This window comes from Maylandia zebra, linkage group LG4 (assembly GCF_041146795.1).
Source record: "Maylandia zebra isolate NMK-2024a linkage group LG4, Mzebra_GT3a, whole genome shotgun sequence".
Lineage (NCBI taxonomy): Eukaryota > Metazoa > Chordata > Actinopteri > Cichliformes > Cichlidae > Maylandia > Maylandia zebra.
In genome coordinates, this window is record NC_135170.1 from 788,628 (window position 1) to 809,772 (window position 21,145).

General features: G+C 41.1%; 1 protein-coding gene across 5 annotated transcripts in view; it reads left to right on the plus strand.

Moving 5' to 3' along the window:
- The window catches only part of kcnc3a (potassium voltage-gated channel, Shaw-related subfamily, member 3a), a 105,403-nt gene that overhangs the window by 57,923 nt on the left and 26,335 nt on the right, over window positions 1-21,145 (plus strand). The window contains exon 5 of one of the 5 annotated variants that reach the window (XM_076882820.1): window positions 1,392-1,467. The exons of the other annotated variants lie outside the window; for them this stretch is intronic. Within the exon in view, the coding sequence (XP_076738935.1) occupies window positions 1,392-1,467 (76 nt within the window). The remainder of the gene's footprint in view (window positions 1-1,391; window positions 1,468-21,145) is intronic. 5 annotated transcript variants of the gene reach the window in all.

Sequence of the window (21,145 nt, forward strand, 5' to 3'; positions counted from 1 at the left end):
TATTAATATTCTGCACTGAGGTGACTGAAGAGTCCCTTAGTAGTACTACACTGTCCTTCAGTGTATGCTTCACACTGTTTATGGCAGCTGATAGAGCTCTTTGTGTCAATCTCTTTTCACACAGCTAAACTGCTTCATTATGAAACACTACTCTTTTTGAGGGATTATAATGTCAACTGTAATTCTTTCTCCAGGTAGGTATTACACAGCAGATACTGGTGCTACTTTATGTTTTTATACTGTCAACAAATCCCATGAAAACTAAAGTAACACTAGCAAATATGTTTTCCTGTCATGGACCTCTGCTGGCAGCATACGTCAGGGTTTCTGTCCGACTTTGATCAAACTGTCAAATACTTGTTTTCCAAATTGTAATTATGCCGTCTGTACTTATATACAGTGATCACAAGCAAGATATAATGTGACAGACTCTCAGAGAAAAGGGCTATTTCCCCCAGGTTGACCAATTTGGTGGTGGTGGGTGGCACTGGTAGATGTTATGTGCACCATGTCCTCCCTGCTGACTGATAGCAGAGTTGACTCAGAGTCATTTGGGATCATGTTGGGATATATTCCATAGTAGGAAATAGTCCCTTCAGACGTCTTTCCACTGCTAGATGTGCAGAGACAGCACACATAATGCTTATTCACAAGGTATGAATGCATCATTGGAATAACTGGGCTATCTATGCCCGAGGAGCTGGCAGGTTGAAAAACAGCTAATGTGGAGATTTGTGTGCTTACATGGTCCTCCAGCTAAAGGGCTCCAGACTAGTGTGGATACTCGTTTCCTTCTGGGCTTTGTTCACAGTAAGAAACATATCGAACGTCATGTATATTTAGATCATTTTTTGTAAGTGTGCTATTTTTCATATTTTATCTTGCTGAGCAGATGGATCAAATACGTTTCAGTGTGTTCACCATATCACCCTGCTTCATTGTTCTGCTCTCTCTCTCACTGTCACTCTTATCTATTCACTGCATAGTTTATTTTTCTTACTTTGTTACACTGAAGTTCATTAACTGTTCATTCTTTGTTTCTTTCTCTCTTCCTCATACTCTCTTCTTTCCCATCTCCACTGTCTTGTCTATTATTCATCCATCCGATGATTCTTACTTTGCCCCCTTCTGCTGCTGCTTATTGTCCGCCAACTGTGTCTGCTGATTGTCCTCATCCATTCATTTTCCTATTATATTCCTGTTCCCAACGTAACGTTTGCCAACATGACCTGCCACACAATTTTCCTTGACCTTCCTTTTTTTAAACTCTCTCACAATCGTCCTGTACCCCCCACACTGTATTTCCCTGATTCACACACACACACACACACACACACACACACACACACACACACACACACACACACACACACACACACACACACAATTAGCCACAAGCTGGAGGGGGCTCTGTTACAGCTCGGTAGGATTCCACCTTCTCCTGGATCAAACCACAGAGACACAGAGGTAACCCAGAGCACCCTTAATAACCTGAACTACTAAACTGCATAAGTGAACCAAAGATTACCTTTAAAGCTAATTAAACCACATTAGATCATTAAATATTGCAATAGATATCATTTGACTGAATATGGCTCAAATACAAATACAATTAGAAGAAAAACAATACAGTTCACTACACCAGACTAACTATGCTAACATACTGTCACTGAAATGAACCCCTTGAGTCACCTTCAGTGCTGAGTCGTAACCTTATGATATCAGAAGTTGGGTTTTCTTCTTCTTCTTCTTAGAAACAACAACAACAAAAAGTAAGAATCATTCTGATGCACATAAAATGATTCACAGCTTCCAATATTAAACTAGACTACATGTACTACATCAGAGTGCATATAATGTAGTGCACTTAATGCAGTACATTAGAGCTCTGGTCATTAGGTTAGATTAGGCTCAAAATCAGAATCAGAATACTTCATCAGTCGGGGAGAAAATTATGTGGTCACAGTTGATCCAAGACAGCAAGAACAGGAACTAACTAAACTCAATTCAATAATATTACAAAATATAGTAAAAAGAGTCTAATAAATACAAATAGATCTTATGAATATCCCAGTATATTAGACAAATGAAAAAGAAATATGTGACATTTTGCTGCCCTTCTTATCATATTGACTTGATGTTTAGGGTGTGTACTTGTGACTTTGATGGAGGGATCGTACAGCGAGCTAGCCAGTTTCCTGTGTAGTTAGTGGTGTATTTGGGTAATCTTAGTATCCCGTTGTACTGGCCTGTGACCTGTCATGGAGTAGGTGAGAGGTATTGTCCAGTATTCTCCTCATCTTGGACTTCTTCTCCTACACTACCTTTAGGGAGCTCCAACCTCACCATCTTACTGGCCTTGCACATCATTTTATTGAGTCTCTTGGCATCCATGACCCTCAACCTCCTGCCCCAACATGCAACTGCATAGAAGATAGCACTGGCCACAACGGACTCGACAATCCTGAGTATTGTCCTACAGATGTTAAATCATCTCAGCTGTCTCAGAAAATACAGACGCCTCTGGCACTTCGTGTAGATTGCAGCTGGTTTTCTGGTCCTCTTAAAGTCCCCAATCAATTCCTTGGTCTCTGTCACATGGAGCTGCAGATGATTCTGCTCGCACCACGTAACAAAGGAGTCCACCACTACTGGGTACTCCATTTCATTCCCCCCACTGATGAATCCAACCAGAGCAGAGTCATCAGAAAATTTCTAAACATGGCAGGAAGGTCCATTAAGTGACTGATGTCTGTGGTGTAGAGGGTCAATAGGAAAGGAAAGAGGATGGATGCTTGTGGGGTAGCAGGTATATGATGGCATCCTCAGCTCTGAGGCAGGGCTGGTAAGCAAACTGAAGGGGTGCAGATGTGGCCTAACAGTCTTTCCAGGGTCTTCATGATGTGGGAAGTCAGTGCCATAGGCCTGTAATGCTGGGGGCCTCTGGGACGTGGCTTCTTTGGTACAGGAATGAGGCAGGACGTCTTCCACAGCAGCGGGAACCAACTCACGTTCAGCATGAACGTTTTAATAAAGACTCCACAAAACTGGGGGGTACGAGCCTTGAGGACATGGGGAACTCACCCCGTCTGGTCCTGCAGACCTGCCTGAGCGGAGTCTTCACATTTTACTCTGAACTTGGTCGAGACTGATAGTGACAGGTGGGGGAGGGGTTTCTGGTCTTTCTCGGGAGGCTATAGACCCTTTGACATAGGACGCTGCACACAGAGCACTGTGCTCTAAAGCCCATCTATTTCTATTGCTTGTGCTGTACAATGGTGGTTTCCCGTTGCACCACGCCAAGCACAAGCATGTCAGTGCAAGCATGCCAGCACTTGCCCTGGCATACAAATGCAATGCAAGCGCTTTCCTTTTTGCTAAAGCATATAGTTAGGGCTGGGTCAGGTGACCCTGACTCCTCCCTTAGTTATGCTGCAATAGTTGTAGGCTGCTGGGGGACTCCCATGATGCATTGGGTGTTTCTTCTTCACTCACTATGTGTTAACAGACCTCTCTGCATTGAATCATACTTGTTATTAATCTCTGGCTCTCTTCCACAGCATGTCTTTATCCTAAGGCCCCCTCCTCGATTTAGAGATGGTCTTTCCCTTTTCGCGTAAAGCAGCGTTCCTCCATTTCCAGAATGTGGACATCCTCATCATTGAAAGAGTGTCCACTGGCCCGTAGGTCTAAATGGCCTGATGAATTAAGTCTTCTGTGTTGTCCACTTAGCCAGAGATTGTTTGGATTCCCCGATGGATGAATCATGGCGGTCGTTCTCTCTCCCCAACCGGTCGCAGCAGATTTAGATTTAGGTTAATTTAGATTTACCAGTTATTCTAACCACATTAGCTTCATGTCTTTGGACTGTGAGAGGAAGCTGGAGTACCTGGTCAGAAACCAAAAGAAACACAAGTAGCCATGTTAACGCCACTCAAAATTGATTCCAGCCTGGTTCCTGAAACTTATGGCCTGTTTCTACGCTGACTGATATGCTGCAGGGTCCTCCCTCCTTTTAAATTGCCTTTATTACTTTTAAATGAGATCAGTCACTCTGAGGGTAAACACTATCTCCAGAAGCTCTGTGGTGACAGAACAAGGTACATCTGCTTATTCTGTGCAGAATATTGTGACATTTCGTGACATCGAGCCTGAGTTGCCCATGTTAAACTGTGACCATTGTTGGTGTATTTCTTTAATCAGCAACCGGAGTTTAACAGCTGACAGAGTGAACAGGATATATAGAGGTAAAGTCTGATAAGATCAGTGATGTCGTAGGGAAATGTTGGCTCCTTATTTATGTTACAGAAACAAAGAGCTTTGAGGTCAGGTGGATGGCGTGTTTTTGTTTTGTTTTTCTAATGAAAGTAGAGCCATTGTTCCCTGATGATAATATTGATACGAATATGCATTTGTACAAGATAGAGACCTTTTTTTCCCCCCGAGGTCCACAATCTTATCAGACCGCATGATACGCTGGCAAACAGAGATAACCATTTGTTGAAAATGACGAATCTGCTGATGCAACATCTGCAAGCTGGTCTCGCAGAAAGTGGACTATATAAAAGAATCTGAGCAGTTAATGTAAAACAGTGTCACCAGGGCGATCAGCTGATCCCTGGAGTAAATAAAGCATGAGGTGTGTAGCTGCTTCACCCCGATCCCATTCTTCACTGAAAATAACAGAAGGAAGAAAACTCTCTCAACCCACACGTATGAGACAGAGCTATTTAAAACAAACACTCTACAATAATAATAAAGAGAAGTAAGTAAGAAAAAAAACAGGAGCAACTGAAACAGGCACCTTGAGGTTCAGATAGAATAAAACTGAAAATAGTAGAATAGCTAACCTGGATTATGGCAGGTTAGACCCATGATGACATTAGAAAAAATTACCATATTACCATAGTAGCTTTAAATAGATTAAAGTGGATTAAACAAAACAATTTATCGTATTTCATGAAACCTTTACAGTCAGTTCAGTTTTATTCCACACATATTAAAATCCCACTAATGTGAAGTACAATGCTGTGAAAAAGCCCCCGTACGGATTTTTAATAGACAAAGAAACTGGAATAAATGCACAGTTTTTAAATGATGATTGTATATCTTACAGCAGAAAAGCTATTCAAATGTATGTAATTCCCCCTTTGCAAATTATGTCATTAACTACATGTTTTTGGAAAGCTGAGCTCAGTTGAATTAGCCACATCAAATCTAAAGAAACAGCTGAGAAACAAAGTTATTGAAATCTATCAGACGGGAAAGGGTTGTGCTCTGGGACTCCAACAAACCAACAAAGACTCTAATAAACCATGGTGAGAGCCACTATCCACAATTGGAGAAAACTCGGAACAGTGGTGAACCTTCCCAGGAATAGCTAACCTACCAAAATTAGGGCAGAACTTGTAATTTGGCTTAAAAATTTTGGCATAAAAGTGAAAAATTAATGCAGCAAAATGTGTCAAATTAAGGACACATTACCTTTTGAGGTTGCTGTTGCTGCACCATCAACAGTAGTACCAGCTCCCATCCCAGGAGGGTGCTGTTGCTAGCACAAACCATCGACAGGTACAGGAGGAGGGACAGCATTCCCAACGAGCACGAGGAAGATACAGAGGAAGGTGAAATTATACAATATTGAAATTTGTTTGCAAAAAAAAGATACCAGAGTCAACATTAACATCAGATCACACGACATAAAACCTTGCAATACACACACACACACACACACACACACACACACACGCCCGTTCAGCTATCTTAGTGAAGACCTTCATTGACATAATGCTTTCCCTAGCCCCTTACCCTAACCCTAACCATTAAAGATGAATGCCTAACCATAACCTAATTGTAACTCTGACCCTGAAACCACATTTTGAGCCTCGAAAATGCCTTTAAATGCTTCAAATTTGTGAGGATTGGTTTGTGTGTCCTCACAAGTGACTGTTGGTTCTCACAAGTATAGTAGAATGCAGATTTCGGTCCTCACAAAGATAGCTAGACAGGAACACACACACTGTGTTTTTGTTACTGTAAAGCTTTTAAGTGTGATTCAGCATCACATAGTAAATATGTTGGGGCATATGCATGGTTTCTGTATGTGTTTGTGTGTTTTCGTATAAATTACACTGGAAATTCAATCTGTGTGTGTAAATAAATTATATGCACATGGAAAGAATGCACATATAATTTATACATATTACAAATATGTGATTTAATATATTTTCACTGCTAACTATTATCAGCTGTGTTTATCAAGCCATTATTGGCCCACTACATCTCGTTACAGCTAATTACAGCCAGGATAGCTCCCCCAGAATCTGGGGAGCTATCCTGCATTGCCTCTTGACACAAATTACTTGCCTTTCCTTACACATAAAATGTACGTAATTACATTTCTTCCATCCATCCTTCCATTTTCTGCCGCTTACATGGGTTTAAGTCTCAGGGGCAGATGTCTAAGGAGAGACGCCCAGACCTCCCTCTCCCCAGTCACCTCTTCCTCTTTTTTGATCTTTAATCTGACCCCCTTCTTAATGACCAAGCTCTCCTCTCTATAAAGGCCCCAGTATTCCCTCTGCAATGTCCGCTTTGCTTGTTTCACTTGTATTTACATCCACCATTAAGGTGCAGAAAGCTGCAGTGTTCTTCTGAACAACAGGTGTCACCACAATATCACTATGTAAGCGCTAATACAAGAGGAGAATAAATCAAAACAGAAGCCAAGACTTTGTCAAGTGTTTTTTTTGCTTAGTCTTAGTAAGGTTTCGGAAACTCTGCAGTTAATAAATTGTTCTAACTTCTCCCTCTGAATACAGTGGCTTGCAAAATTATTCGGCCCCCTTGAACTTTCCCACATTTTGTCACATTACAGCCACAAACATGAATCAATTTTATTGGAATTCCAGGTGAAAGACCAACACAAAGTGGTGCACACGTGAGAAGTGGAACGAAAATCATACATGATTCCAAACATTTTTTACAAATAAATAACTGCAAAGTGGGGTGTGCGTAATTATTCAGCCCCCTGAGTCAATACTTTGTAGAACCACCTTTTGCTGCAGTTCCAGCTGCCAGTCTTTTAGGGTCTGTCTCTACCAGCTTTGCACATCTACAGACTGAAATCTTTGCCCATTCTTCTTTGCAAAACAGCTCCAGCTCAGTCAGATTAGATGGGCAGCGTTTGTGAACAGCAGTTTTCAGATCCTCGTTCGGCCTGTGAGTTTAGGTGGACGGCCTTGTCTTGGTAGGTTTACAGTTGTGCCAGACTCCTTCCATTTCTGAATGATGGCTTGAACAGTGCTCTGTGGGATGTTCAAGGCTTGGGAAATCTTTTTGTAGCCTAAGCCTGCTTTAAATTTCTCAATAACTTTATCCCTGACCTGTCTGGTGTGTTCTTTGGACTTCATGGTGTTGTTGCTCCCAATATTCTCTTAGACAACCTCTGAGGCCGTCACAGAGCAGCTGTATTTGTACTGACATTAGGTTACACACAGGTGACTCTATTTAGTCATTAGCACTCATCAGGCAACGTCTATGTGCAACTGACTGCACTCAGACCAAAGGGGGCTGAATAATTACGCACACCCCACTTTGCAGTTATTTGTAAAAAATGTTTGGAATCATGTCTGATTTTCGTTCCACTTCTCACGTGTGCACCACTTTGTGTTGGTCTTTCACCTGGAATTACAATTAAATGGATTCATGTTTGTGGCTGTAATGTGACAAAATGTGGGAAAGTTACTTTTGCAAGCCACTGTATCTGCATGTCTCTGAGCTTCTGTAGTGGAATATAATTAAAATGGCAGTACAAACCGTCACAATCGTACATTTGTGTATAGGATAGGATAAGATAATAAGAAAAAGATACTATATACAACAGAATAAAATACAATGTTGTCAGAAAAGAAATTGCACTTAGTGTTTTTGGTATTGCACATATATGGATTTGTGTGTTTGGTGAGTTGTGAAGTTTTTGTTGTGGAGTCTGACAGCAGTTGGAAGGAAAGACCTGCGAAATCTCTCCGTCCCACACCGTGGGTGCCGCAGTCTCCCACTGAAGGAGCTGCTCAGTGCTGTCACAGTCTGCTGCATGGGGTGGGAGATGTTGTCCATCAGGGATGACAGCTTAGCCACCATTCTCCTGTCACTCACCACCTCCACTGGGTCCAGAGGGCATCCTAGAACAGAGCTGGCCCTTCGGATCACCCTGTTCAGTCTCTTCCTGTCCCCAGCAGAGATGCTGCCGCCCCAGCAGACCACACCGCAAAACATGGCTGAGGCCACCACAGAGTCATAGAAGGTCTTTAGGAGTGGGCCCTTCACTCCAGAAGACCTGAGTCTCTGCAGCAGGTACAGCCTGCTCTGCCCTTTCCTGTAGAGGGCGTCTGAGTTATGAGTCCAGTTTATTGTTCAGATGAACACCAAGGTACCTGTAGCTGCCTACAGCCTCAATGTCCATGAATTGGATGTTCAGTGGTTGCAGTGGGGGATGTTTGTGCCTGTGGAAGTCTACCACCAGCTCCTTGGTTTTACTGGCGTTAATCTGGAGGTAGTTCAGCTGGCACCAGTCCACAAAGTCTTGAGTCAGTCCTCTGTACTCCTTGTCGTCCCCATCAGTGATGAGGCCGACTATTGCAGAGTTATCAGAGAACTTCTGCAGGAAGCACTGGGTGAAGTTGTGGGAGAAGTCTGCAGTGTAGATGGTGAAGAGGAACGGAGCCAGAACCGTTCCCTGTGGGGCCCCCGTACTGTAGACGACCCCGTCCGACACACAGCCCTGAGTCCTCACATACTGTGGTCGGTCGGTGAGGTAGTCCAGGATCCAGGTAGTGAGGTGATGGTCTATTCCTGAGTTCTCCAGCTCGTCCTTCAGGACTGTGGGAATAATGGTGTTAAAGGCACTGGAGAAATCAAAGAACATGATTCTCACAGTGCTCCCAGCGGTCTCCATCATCCGCTCCAATGCCAGGCTGGTAGGCAAACTGAAGTGGGTCCAGTGATGAGCTCACCAGGGGCCAAAGCTGTGCCAGGACCAACCGTTCCAGGGTCTTCATCAGGTGGGATGTCAGAGCCACCGTCCTATAGCTGTTGAGGTCCTTGGAATTCATGTCTTCAGCCCAGCTGCAGCAGCCATGGCACAAAGTCCCAGGTTACACAAACCAAGAGGTGCACAACCGGCAGAAGTGCCACAAAGAAAATCACTTTTACACTCACCTCCCTCTTCATCGCACAGGCCGATGTGACACCAATCCATCTGTCAGTAAACCTGTTAAAGCTTGATGAGACCAAGAGAAAGCAAAGAGCTGAGACGTAATCCCAAGGCCACCAAAGTGGAGACCCTCCGTTACGTGGTTACACCTGCAAATTCTATCCATAAAAGTTATGAGCAGAAGTTGAGTCCAACTTATTGCTGGTGATGCGAACCAAGACCTTGCTACAGTTGTTGAGGGTTGTAAGGAGTCAGTGAGTTCAATTCAATTTTATTTTATTTACATACCATAACAGCTGTCTCAAGTAACCTGGTGCTAACGGAGCACCAGCTCAGAAGCTCAGCCTCTCTGAGAACTGAGATAGTAAGATACTAGTAAAAGGCTATAAAATAGAAAGAATTAAATAACACTGTATGAGTACGCTCAGCTCCCATGTTCCTTTAAATTTCAAAAGAGTCACTTTCTGTTTTTTCACCAGCAAAACAAATAAAAATGAAAATTGTTAAACACGTGAAATACATATTAGTAATATTAGTAGTATTATGACCAATATTATTATTATTACTAGCCAAAACCCACCACATGGACAATTGTTAACAGGCCTTGGTTGAAGTGTCTCATCACGACATATTTAGCTGTGACTTGAACACAATTCCAAATACAAAGTCTGGTGACTGTTGTCTACGGGTGATGTATGTTGACAACAAGAGGAACAAATGCAAACGGAGAATGTAACATCACATTTGTAGATGTGAAAAATTTCTATATGTGGGACAGTGTTTGTGTGCTGTTTACTTCAGATTGGACACTGTAATGGTGGAGATGTACACAGAGCATACATACAGACATAAACTCAGCACAGAAAGTAATACAATTTGTGTTTGGTTGATTCTTTCTTGTTGTAACAATGCTTCCTGGCAATAAATCATATACAGCTGTTTGTTTCGCCTGAAACGGTGCCACATGTGTAAGGAAAATGTATCTGTGAGATGAGCAGCAGGATTAAGTGTGGGGGTAACTTCTCTACCAATGGCAGGCAACCTGTTCTGCTGTTGACTCTTGTTTGATGTCGTTTATTGGTTTGGATAATTGATGACTGAAGAAATAAGACATGCTGACAATTTAATCATTTAATAAATTGGTCATGCACTTTATTGGGATGGCGTCCCATTCTTCAACCAGCTCTTATTGCAAGTGTCTAGTTAGTCACTTTGGCACGAACAACATGCCCAAACTGATCCCACAAGTGTTCAACAAGTTTGAGGACTGCAGGTAGGTCATTTCATTCTCTCCATTCTGGAAGAAGAGCTCTGCTCTGTTGGAGTGACCGTTGTCATTTGAACAGAGTTTGGCAGTGTAGCAGTAGGACCCAGGTTATAGAATCTCATCTCTGCATTCAGATTGCCTCCAGTTATGACAAGCCTTTTCTTACCAATGAGGTAGTGTTGTCTTCTTGACTAGCCCACTTCATCTCCTGTGTCTGGCATTCTCTATAGTAAGTAATTTGTTCTTTAATTTGGAGATGTTTCTAGGAGTCACTTAGAGATAATGTTGTAACTTGATTAGAGAGTAAATACCAGAATAAAGTGTTTGGATTTGGCAGACAAGATATGGAAAACTTTTCATGGATGCAACCTACAAATTCAGCTGTGTTATTCAACCCAAAAATCCCTACAAATGTGGCACCATCTAAGGGGACGTAAACAGCTTTACTAACTATATAACATCTATGGTCAAGAAGCATAATTACAACAAAGAAATGATTGGCCAAAGACAAATGTCCTTACTTTTTGGCATAACTTAAATACATACACTACAATCCTTATAGAAGATTATTATCCGGTAAACAATACCGGAGCAAGTTTTATTGACTCTCATAAATGGCATGCAGCCTTTCAGTAGAGAATTTGAGAGTGGCTGATGCCTATGTTAGGGAAGCGAGACCTGTGACCCAAGCTTATGAGTTCTTCGATGTATTGGTACTAGCTGTGCCTCAAGTTAGCACTAGTAGGTTTAAATATCCCTATCTGTTGTGCAGACTGACAACAGTATCAGTCCTTCCCATGCCCTGACATGACTTGTCTTCCGGCAACAAGTTTTTTGTTTTTTCGTAATTCCTAGGGCTGCAAGGATTCATCAAGTAACTCAAATAACTCAGTTATAAAAAACTGTCTACATAATCTTTATTTTTTTACTCTAATTCCGATACAAACATTTACAGGGAAAAAGCTGGTGGGACTTTTTAGTCTTAAAAATCTGGCACAATGTTTGAATTAGGCAGCATGCTGAAGGCTCACGGCAGCTGTCATACTGTCTACCACAGTGATACCTGAAGCAGTGGTTAGTCTAAAAAAGGGCATTTAAAACACCTTGAGGCATCTATTGTTGTGATTTGGCGTTGTATAAAAAATAAATTGAATTAAATGTACAAGAATAAATTTATTTCAAAGCTCTGGTAACATTATTTTAGATAGATTAACATAAAATATTACATACACAAAAAACCCACACAAACTCTACCTCATCCAAGAGATACAGTAGCCCTACGGTCAAAACTCTTAATTGCCTCCTAGTTATGTAATAAAGCTTTCCAGGAAGAGGGCTTTTATATTTGGTGCCTTAGTTTAGTTTGTATGTATGCCTTATTTTATTTGATGTTACTGTACTTGTGATTATGTATTTATTTTTGCATTAAAGAAAATAGAAAGAGATCTCCGATGTTGTTCCTGGGATCTGCTGGAGCCACTCGCTTAGCTTGGGAGTCACCACACCGAGTGCTCCGATTACCACGGGGACCACCGCTACCTTCACTCTCCACATCTTCTTGACCTCTTCTCTGAGCCTTTAGTACTTCTTCAGCTTCTCGTGTTCCTTCTTCCTAATGTTGCTGTCATTCAGTACCGCTACTTCTATTACTACGGCCGTCTTCTTGTGCTTATCTACCACCACTATGTCCGGTTGGTTATTCACCACTTTTTTGTCTGTCTGTATCTGGAAGTCCCACAGGATCTTAGCTCGGTCATTCTCAATTACCCTTGGGGGCGTCTCCCATTTTGACCTTGAGAGTCTATGGATCTTGTGCTCAGAGCTTGTTCCTGTGCTGCCATGATTAGTGCCTCTGTGCTGTCTTTCAGTCCAGATTTGTCCAGCCAATGGGGGGATATCTGGATGTCAGCCCTTTCCTCTATCTGCCAGTGATACATACCATGCAAGGGCCTGTCCTTCAATGATGGTTCAACTACTTCCTCCTCTTCTTTTTTGGGTTTCTGCTGCCTGAGGTATTCACTACACACATGGTGAGTTGTGGCCATCTTCCTGATGTACCTGTTCGTTGTCTCATCCTAGACAGTGGTTCTGACACTAAGCAGTCCCCGGCCTCCTTCCTTCCACTTAGCATACAGCCTCAGGGTGCTGGACTTGGTGATATCGGTGGCTTCTATCTCCTGCTTTGGCCAGCTTATTTTTTTTTCAGCAGGGTACCTGAGCCCAGATCTTGTTTTTCCCATCCAGCTGACTCTTCAGGACCTGTCTGACCCTCTGCAGGTACTTGGTGGTTGCAGCTTTACTAGCGGCCTCTTCAAGCCTCCCATTTAACTGTGGGATTCCCAGGTACTTTCAACGGTCCTTGATGTCTGCAATGTTGCCTTCTAATAGTTTGATCCCCTCAGTTCTGACTACCTTCCCTCTCTTTGTTACCATCCAATTACACTTATCCAATCCGAACGACATTTCAACATTAAACCTGTATATCCTGGTGGTGTGGATCAGTGAATTAATGTCTCATTCACTATTGGCATACGGCTTGATGTCATCCATATAGAGGAGATGGGTTGACGAATGCGCCGTTCTGTAGTCGGTATCCGTAGCCAGTCTTGTAAGAGATCTCACTTAGGGGGTTCAGGCCTATGCAGAACAGCAGTGGGGACAGAGCATCTCCCTGGTAGATCCCTCATTTGATGGTGACTTGTGCCTCTAGTGTTGTACGCCACATCTCCATTGAGTTCCTGATGAAGGCTCTTAGGGTCCTGTTGATCTTGCACATTTCCAGGCATTTCAGGATCCGGGAGGTGCACAGGTGGTCAGTCTGGTCTTGCAATCTTGGGCGACTGCTCTGTCGACCAGGAGCTGGTGTTTTGTCCCTCTGGTATTTCTGCCAAGCCCTTTCTGTGCCTCGCTCATGTATTGACCAATGTGCCTTTTTATCTTAGCCGCTATGATGCCTGACAGGAGCATCCATGTGGTACTGAGGCAGGTTATTGCCTAGTTGGATGGTACCGAACACTTCTGGAGGTTCTCTGGGTTCAGGACTGTCTGGCCTTCAGTTAGGCATTCTGGGTGTGTCTCATCTACTATCAGCTGGTTCATTTGTGCTGCCATGTGTTCATGAAGTGCCGTCAGCTTCTATAGCCAGTAGACGTGAATTATGTCGGGGCCTGGTGCTGTCCTTCATACTGGAGACCCTTTCTTTTTATATCTGCCACTGTGATGGTCACTGGACCCTGTTCTGGGAGGTGCAGTTGATTTGCTCTTAGACCCACAGGCCTCTGACCACTGTTATTATGGGTTGCGTCCTTCCCCCATATGCTCTTCCAGTACTGCATGGACAACTTGCTGTACTTTTTAGGCATCTTCTTTGGTGCACCTGTCTGTTACTCCAATAGTTGGCTAACTTCCCTCTGTGCTACCTTGATCTTAGCCTGTAGTTTCCTTCTCCGTGGAGGGTACTGCTCCTTGTGGCTTTTCAACTTGTAGCCAAGCATCTCACTGATCCCTGCTGCCATAGTGTAGATCAGCTGATTAGTCTCAGTGATGGTACAGCGCTGCATCCACATCTTCTAGTAGACCTTCACATACTTCACCTAATCTTGGTAACCTACTACGGAGGATGCAGGTTGCCAGCTTTGCCATGATCCTGTCTTTCAAGTCAGTTCGTTTTGCACTCAATGCTTCTTCTTCCATTGTACTTGGGGCTTGGTACCCAGTCGGGTGGGGTCAGGGGGTGAAATCTCCCCCTGACCTGTTGTCCTGGCTCCACTATTGCTGTAGCATTGTGTATGTATACTGTATGCAGTTAAACTGTTAAAACTAATGCAATTTCTAAAATGGAAACCAATGAGCAGATCATTTTAGAAGGCGTGTCATTGTTTCTTTTGAATATTTAAGATTGTTCATAAGACAAATTAATTTTGATCTGATCTGATTAATAGAATAATCAGTAGAACACTTGATTTTTAAAATGATCAAAATCTGCAGGCCTAAAGCTTCCTCTACAGACTGCAATATGTGTTTGTGCAAAATTTCCCCATGTGACACTCAAAAAGACAGCATTTAATCTAAATTCATGTCAGGAGCAGCTCACACAATTTCAGCACAGTTTAACATAGTAAACATACTGCATAAGAATCAGAGCATGACTGCGGGAGTAAACGCATGTCCTGTGTACTATTTATTGTGTTTTGTGTGAGAGAGCTACACTTTCCATTTTTACACCTGCAGTGTGTTGATTGATACCAAAACAGGTAATTAGTGGGCCTGAAAGGTAGAAGTATGCTGCTGTTGTTATTTTGTTGTTGTGATGTTACTGTCTCCTTCCCCAGGTTGTATAAAGTCATGTACTTGTTTGTGGGCTCATAGTGATCTGTGTCACACTATCATCTGTCTGTTTGTCTTTTTCTCTATTTGTTTCTGTTTTTTCTATTTTACATCCATCCTTTTTTCTCCGTCTGCCTGTATTCTGTGTGTAGCTGTCTTCCCCTCCTCCTACTCCTCTTCTTCCTCCTTCTCCTCTCACTCTGGTACTTACAGATAAGGGGAGGGTGCCACAAGTCCCATTTGTTCTGCTTTATGTTTTTACCAAACTTTATGATTTGATTTGCAGACTCTACAGCGTAGCCACGATCAATAAAATATGTCTTCGGTGACAATAAGCCATAATTCTGCACAAAAGTACTCAATATGTAAAGACATTAATTTAAAGAAATCATTTTCTTGGAAAAGTACCAGAGTGAAAATAGCTGCTGTGTACTGGTTGCCTCATTATTCTACCAGGCTAGTGACACATGGATGCCAACCGGGTGGTTGGTTGGTTTCCCTTGTCCTGTCCTGTGAAGCTAAGCTCAGATTAGTATGACAGCACAGCCTGCAGAGACTACAGTGGGAGATGCTTGTTTGATAATTTACTTGTTTGCAGATTATTGGATCCCTCAGAAAACACCTTTGGACATAGATTACACAAACAGGTTCGAAAAAGTTTGTGCTGTTGTTTTACAGTTGCTGAGCCACTCGAACTCTCTAACAGGCTGAGCTGAAACACTGACTGCTGGCGTGCTTCGAAGGGCCACATTACCTAACGAGACAGTGAACTGATTAACACCAAGACACAAATTTGTAGCTTCTAGAGAAATGAGCAGGCAGGCAGTTAAGAAAGACAGACAAAACTCGAATCCTAAAAATAATGCATGCTCCAATATTCAGGTAAGTATAAGAACAACTTCGAAGGGCTTTGGAAAAAATTTGCCTCTGTGCTTTGTCCTTTCTAGCCTTTTTACAATGCAGCTTATTAAGATCCTTGGCAAGAGAAACACAGTTGCACACATTTCAAAATATGTGCAACTGTGTTGCTCAGCTTTTGTCCTTAAAGTGCCTCCAGAAGTCTCTTTTAATGCCTTTACAACAGTCCTTCCTTTTTTCCCTGCCTCTTTCCTGCTGACATTATTGGGATTTATTGCCATCCTTAATATTAAAAAAGTCATTTAATCCAAAACAATTGGCTCTGTGGTTGTGATGTGTGGGAAGAACGGAAGACATTCTGAAATGGCAGCAAAGCCCCCCCCAAACCCTCGTCATGAATGACTATTTATCTGTATCACCCCACTTTTTTCTTGTTGGCCAAATAGACCAAAGGAAACAATGTTCAGAGGAACTGCGGGACTTGGTGCAGCAAAGCAATTTGGGTTAAGGCTCCATGATTGACTCTTGGTAATCTGAACTACAAAATGCAAGTTTGGCAATTTCAGTGACCCCATGCAAATTGTAGTCTTAGTTTCTGGTTCTCAGCTGAAAGGAGTGGCACCTGGTTTGTTGCTGCTTGGAAGCATGCCTTATTGTGCATTCAGAGGTGCTTTTCTGCATATATTAGTTGTGATGAGAGGTTATTTAAGTTCCAGCTGCCGTCCTTTCAGTTCAAAGCAGTCTGGCAATTCTCTGACCTTGAGCATCAACAAAGCAGAGAGCTCAGACAACTGCCCTTTTATTTCAGCTTTTCACACTCTGTAAACCCTAGAGATGTTGTGGTGCGTTGTGCGATGCCATTACATTAGCAGGAATGGTCAGATCAACCCATTTAAGACACTCTAATCACCTTTCTTCCCTGTTCTGATGTTTGGTTTGAACTTCAGCAGATCAGTTTGACTTGTCTATTTGCCTAAATGCATGGTGTTGCTACCATGTGCTAATGAGATATTTACATTAATGAGAAATCAACATTTGTGCCTAATAAACTGGATGATCGTCATATTCTTGCAAATAGGTAGGTAGGTATGCCGGCAAATAAACACATTGGAAAGAGTCACCAAAGTGACCAAATCTTAATTTTACCATAAGTAACACAACAACACAACGTGTTCAAAATAAGGACTCATGAACAATTTTAAAAGCATTTTAATTTAAAACACCATAACACTATCTATCTATCACTATTCAGCGTCGTAAACTTTCTCAGTTTCAGTTCAAACCAGGAAACGAAATTATAAAAAAGAAACAAGGTGCAAAAGAGAAAAAAATGAAACAAAAAAACGATGCAATGATTACACCAGTCAAAATATTTTGCTGTGGAAACCCACCATATGTAGCAGACATCGTTAGCATGCCTTGCTTTAGCAGATATAATGTCTTAATGTCTAAAACGAATATTGAATCAATGAGCCATGATTAGATTGATCATTACTAAGAACAGCTTTGGTCCAGTATGCAAACTAATGGGTAAATAAACTGATGGCTTTCTTTGGTTTTTTTACACTTCCTTTCATTTTTGTGCTTCCTCACTTCTTCCCAGTGATTTTATTTCAGTGAAATATTGTCAGCTGCATTTGGGTCGCATTAACTGTTGTGTGTTCTGTTATTTTACTGATTACTGTCTGTTATTGTTCTGCATGTTCTTTATATCTTTGTGTTTTTCATCTCTATTGTCTTAAAGTATGCCTCTGTGCTCACACGGCTTTTGTCTCACTGCTAAGGTCATCTTCTCTGTCATCGCCTCTCAGTCAGCTAGTCACAAGGCATATACATCAGTACATACATGTTACATGTATGCAGCATGTTCTATCTTTGTATTTAATACAAATATAGTTTCCTAAGAATCACACATCCACATGTGCTCGTGCTCTTCAAACATGTATGTTAATCAATATTTATTTTTTCATTTGGAACCTTTTTTATACAATGAAATACATGTTGACATGTTTGTTTGTTTTGGTTTATTTGTTTGATTTTTTTTTTTTTTTTTTGGGGGGGGGGGGGGGGGGGGGTGGGCACCTATATATTTTACTTGGTTGTTTCCCAATGTGTACTCTTCCTCAACCCCAAAGTCTTTCCTTTTCCTGTTCCTCAAACCTTCCGCCCCCTTTCCACCATCACATGCTTTTCCCCTCATTTTCATGTTCATGCTCTGTTCTTTGCCTTATTCGAGCCTCATTAATCCAGTTCAACAATCATAGATAAGACTCTGCTATCCTCACAGTTGAAAATAAAACATGTATGTATGTTGTATATATATTTTTAGGAGTCTCATGGGATGGCTGTCAGTTTGAAAACACAATGGCTAGCTCAGTAAGCAAAAACAGACACACTGTCAAACTGGTTTATCTACTGACTGGGAACTTTTAGGTGAACGTCTAATATTAGTATGCACATTACAGACCAGGAATATGTAACAGGGCTCAAAAAATAAACTCTTTAACATCCACATGACTCTTAAAAAATAGATTAAAGCTTGGAAGTAATTTGATTTTTTCACTCTTACAGGGGAAATAGTAGAATGTATTGTAGGATGTGTTGTACTCAAGTGGCAGAGTTGCCTTCAAAATGTAAGTGAGATGCATGTTTAATTACCAGTTCAGAGTAATCTGTCAGTTGTAAAATGTGAAACTGGTTAGGTAAAGTAAAGCTAGGGACGATCCTAAAAATCCGAATATATTCATTTTCCTTTTAGGGTTTGCCGTTTAGTTAACACAGAGCACTTACAGCGACCAACAGTTCCCATTATTACACCCACTTCAAAGTGTCATAATGGATCATTTTAAAATTTAATATAATGTGAGTGTATAAAACACTAAATCCTTGTACAGTTGTAACCAAAACGAGAAACTAAGTTTTGAGACCAAAACTGTTTTTTCAGGTGTAAGTAAACATGAAAAGTAATCTAATAATAAGATGGCTATGAAAACGTATTTAGCTTGTTCCATTCCTTTCACTGCACTCAATCACCCCTTCCTCCTTTTCTTGCCATCCCAAGTACCTCCCCTCTTTCCGCTTCCCTCCCCTCCTCCTTTATATCTTGTCATCTCATTCTAACACTGGTGTATCATCCCATTCTCAGGCTATCCTCCTCAGTCTCTCCCCCTCCGTTGTGTTTCTAAAGTCTGATTGAATTGAGGTATGTACAGCAAGTCACCATGACAGCACTGCTAACATTGCTAATGTAAGCCCATGTTTATTTGCTTGCTTAGTATTTAAAGAGAAATAATACTAATAATACTGCTTGGTGGGCCAGACATATAGCAGAATAACCATAGTTTTTATTATTATATTATTATTATTATTATCCATACCCAGGATAGCCTTCCAATATGCTTCGCTGTACATAGTCAGGCTAACACGTCACACAAGCATGGATATCAGCTCAGAAATGATTTTGCACCAGTTATCACAGAGAACTGCCTTTAATACTGAAAACCCAGGGTTAACACTGAAGTTAATAAAACCAGTAATTCCATCGTGTCTGTATAAACAACCCAATGTCACGGCAAAGCAATATCCATGCAACTATCACGATTTCAAAACAAATTTCCCAGGTGTGGGACTAATAAAGGTTATCTTATCTTATCTTATCTTTGCCTCCAATAAGAGTAAATAGACATGCAGGCTTAAGTTGCAATAAGGTGAATGCCTGCAAAGGGAGATGTTTTTTATATGCTTATAAATATATATTGGAGTTACATACAATATACATACATACATAAAATGCTTATCAATTAGAAGCCACGTCTGTCCGTGCGCTCCACATGTTGGGGAGAATGGGGTAGCCAGTTTTTAATTGATGATTAAGTCTTTTTATTTTAAACAATAATTATATAAACACTAGATTGTTGTGTCCCCATGGAAATGAAAATTATGCTGTCAACAAGCTGATTTTCATGGTTTTCAAGAGAGAACAGAAAGATGAGCTGGTTTTCCCATCTGGCTATTCCACCAGCTGTGGTTGGTATTGGAAACTTTCACAACATCTCTCTCTGAGAGATTTCTTCATTCATTGGTTACTCCAGCTAGGCTCTCTTCAAGAATCTTGCCTCAAGTTCATCTTCTGAAACCTCAAAAAGTAATCAGTAAATTGATATATTTTAGATTACACTCTACCAGCAATTTGACCACTTGATTCTTCTGGACTTTTATCATACATGCAGTTGTCTTGGCCAACATTTGTGTCACTGTCGGCTGAGCGACTTTCCTCCTTGGTTGTTTGCTATCTACATTTTCTCCCCCTTTCACAGTTTGTTTTCAAGAGGCTTTTTTGTACACTAAAAGTCGAGTCAAGTTTCAGTCAAGATTTTTGTTTTGACTATCTTTTGACATCTTATCTTCCCACTTTTGGGAGTGGAATTATGTGCTTTTATGACACATGACATGTTGTGCTTGAAGAATTTCCAGGTGCCTCACAGGCTGGCTCTCCTGCACTGTGGACATTTCACTGTGAATGTTACAGATGATTGCATTACATTGTTCTACTTTATCATGCCAGAGACATTTTTAATTACTTTCCACATATTTTCACATATTTAGCAATAGGAACACCAAGCACATTTTCTGATGCCATTGCTAAATTACATTGCCAATGACATCTCTTATTATAAAAGACAGCAAGGTGTGATTACTCAGTGATTTTTCTTTTTTATATATATATATATTTTACTTATCTTATATTATTATTACTATTTTTCTCTTTTTCTTAACATGCTCAATGTATCATTTTTGGCATGTCAAGTGTACAGCACTTTGTGTTCAGCTGGTGGCTGATCTGAAAGTGCTATATAAATAAATTGCTTGCTTGCAGGTAAAAAAATTAAGGTCATTTGATAACCGGCACTATATTATATATTATAAAACTAGATGGGCTAGCTTCAAAGGCTTTGAAAAACACCACAACGACAAATAGTGGAAGATTTGCAGTGCAAACTGCAGTTAGACTCTCATTATGGAGGCTCAGCATCTTTCAGCTAGCCTGTGCTATATGAGTGCTATGGTAGAAGCTGGCACTGAATTTTGATTGTCTTAAAATTCTTTGTCTTAAAAACTACTCACATAAGCAATACAGAACAATAGATTTTGCCTTTCTTCTTCTATTAATAGAGGGAGCGCAGAATTATTAGGCAAGTTGTATTTTTGAGGAATAATTTTATTATTGAACAACAACCATGTTCTCAATGAACCCAAAAAACTCATTAATATCAAAGCTGAATGTTTTTGGAAGTAGTTTTTAGTTTGTTTTTAGTTTTAGCTATTTTAGGGGGATATCTGTGTGTGCAGGTGACTATTACTGTGCATAATTATTAGGCAACTTAACAAAAAACAAATATATACCCATTTCAATGATTTATTTTTACCAGTGAAACCAATATAACATCTCCACATTCACAAATATACATTTCTGACATTCA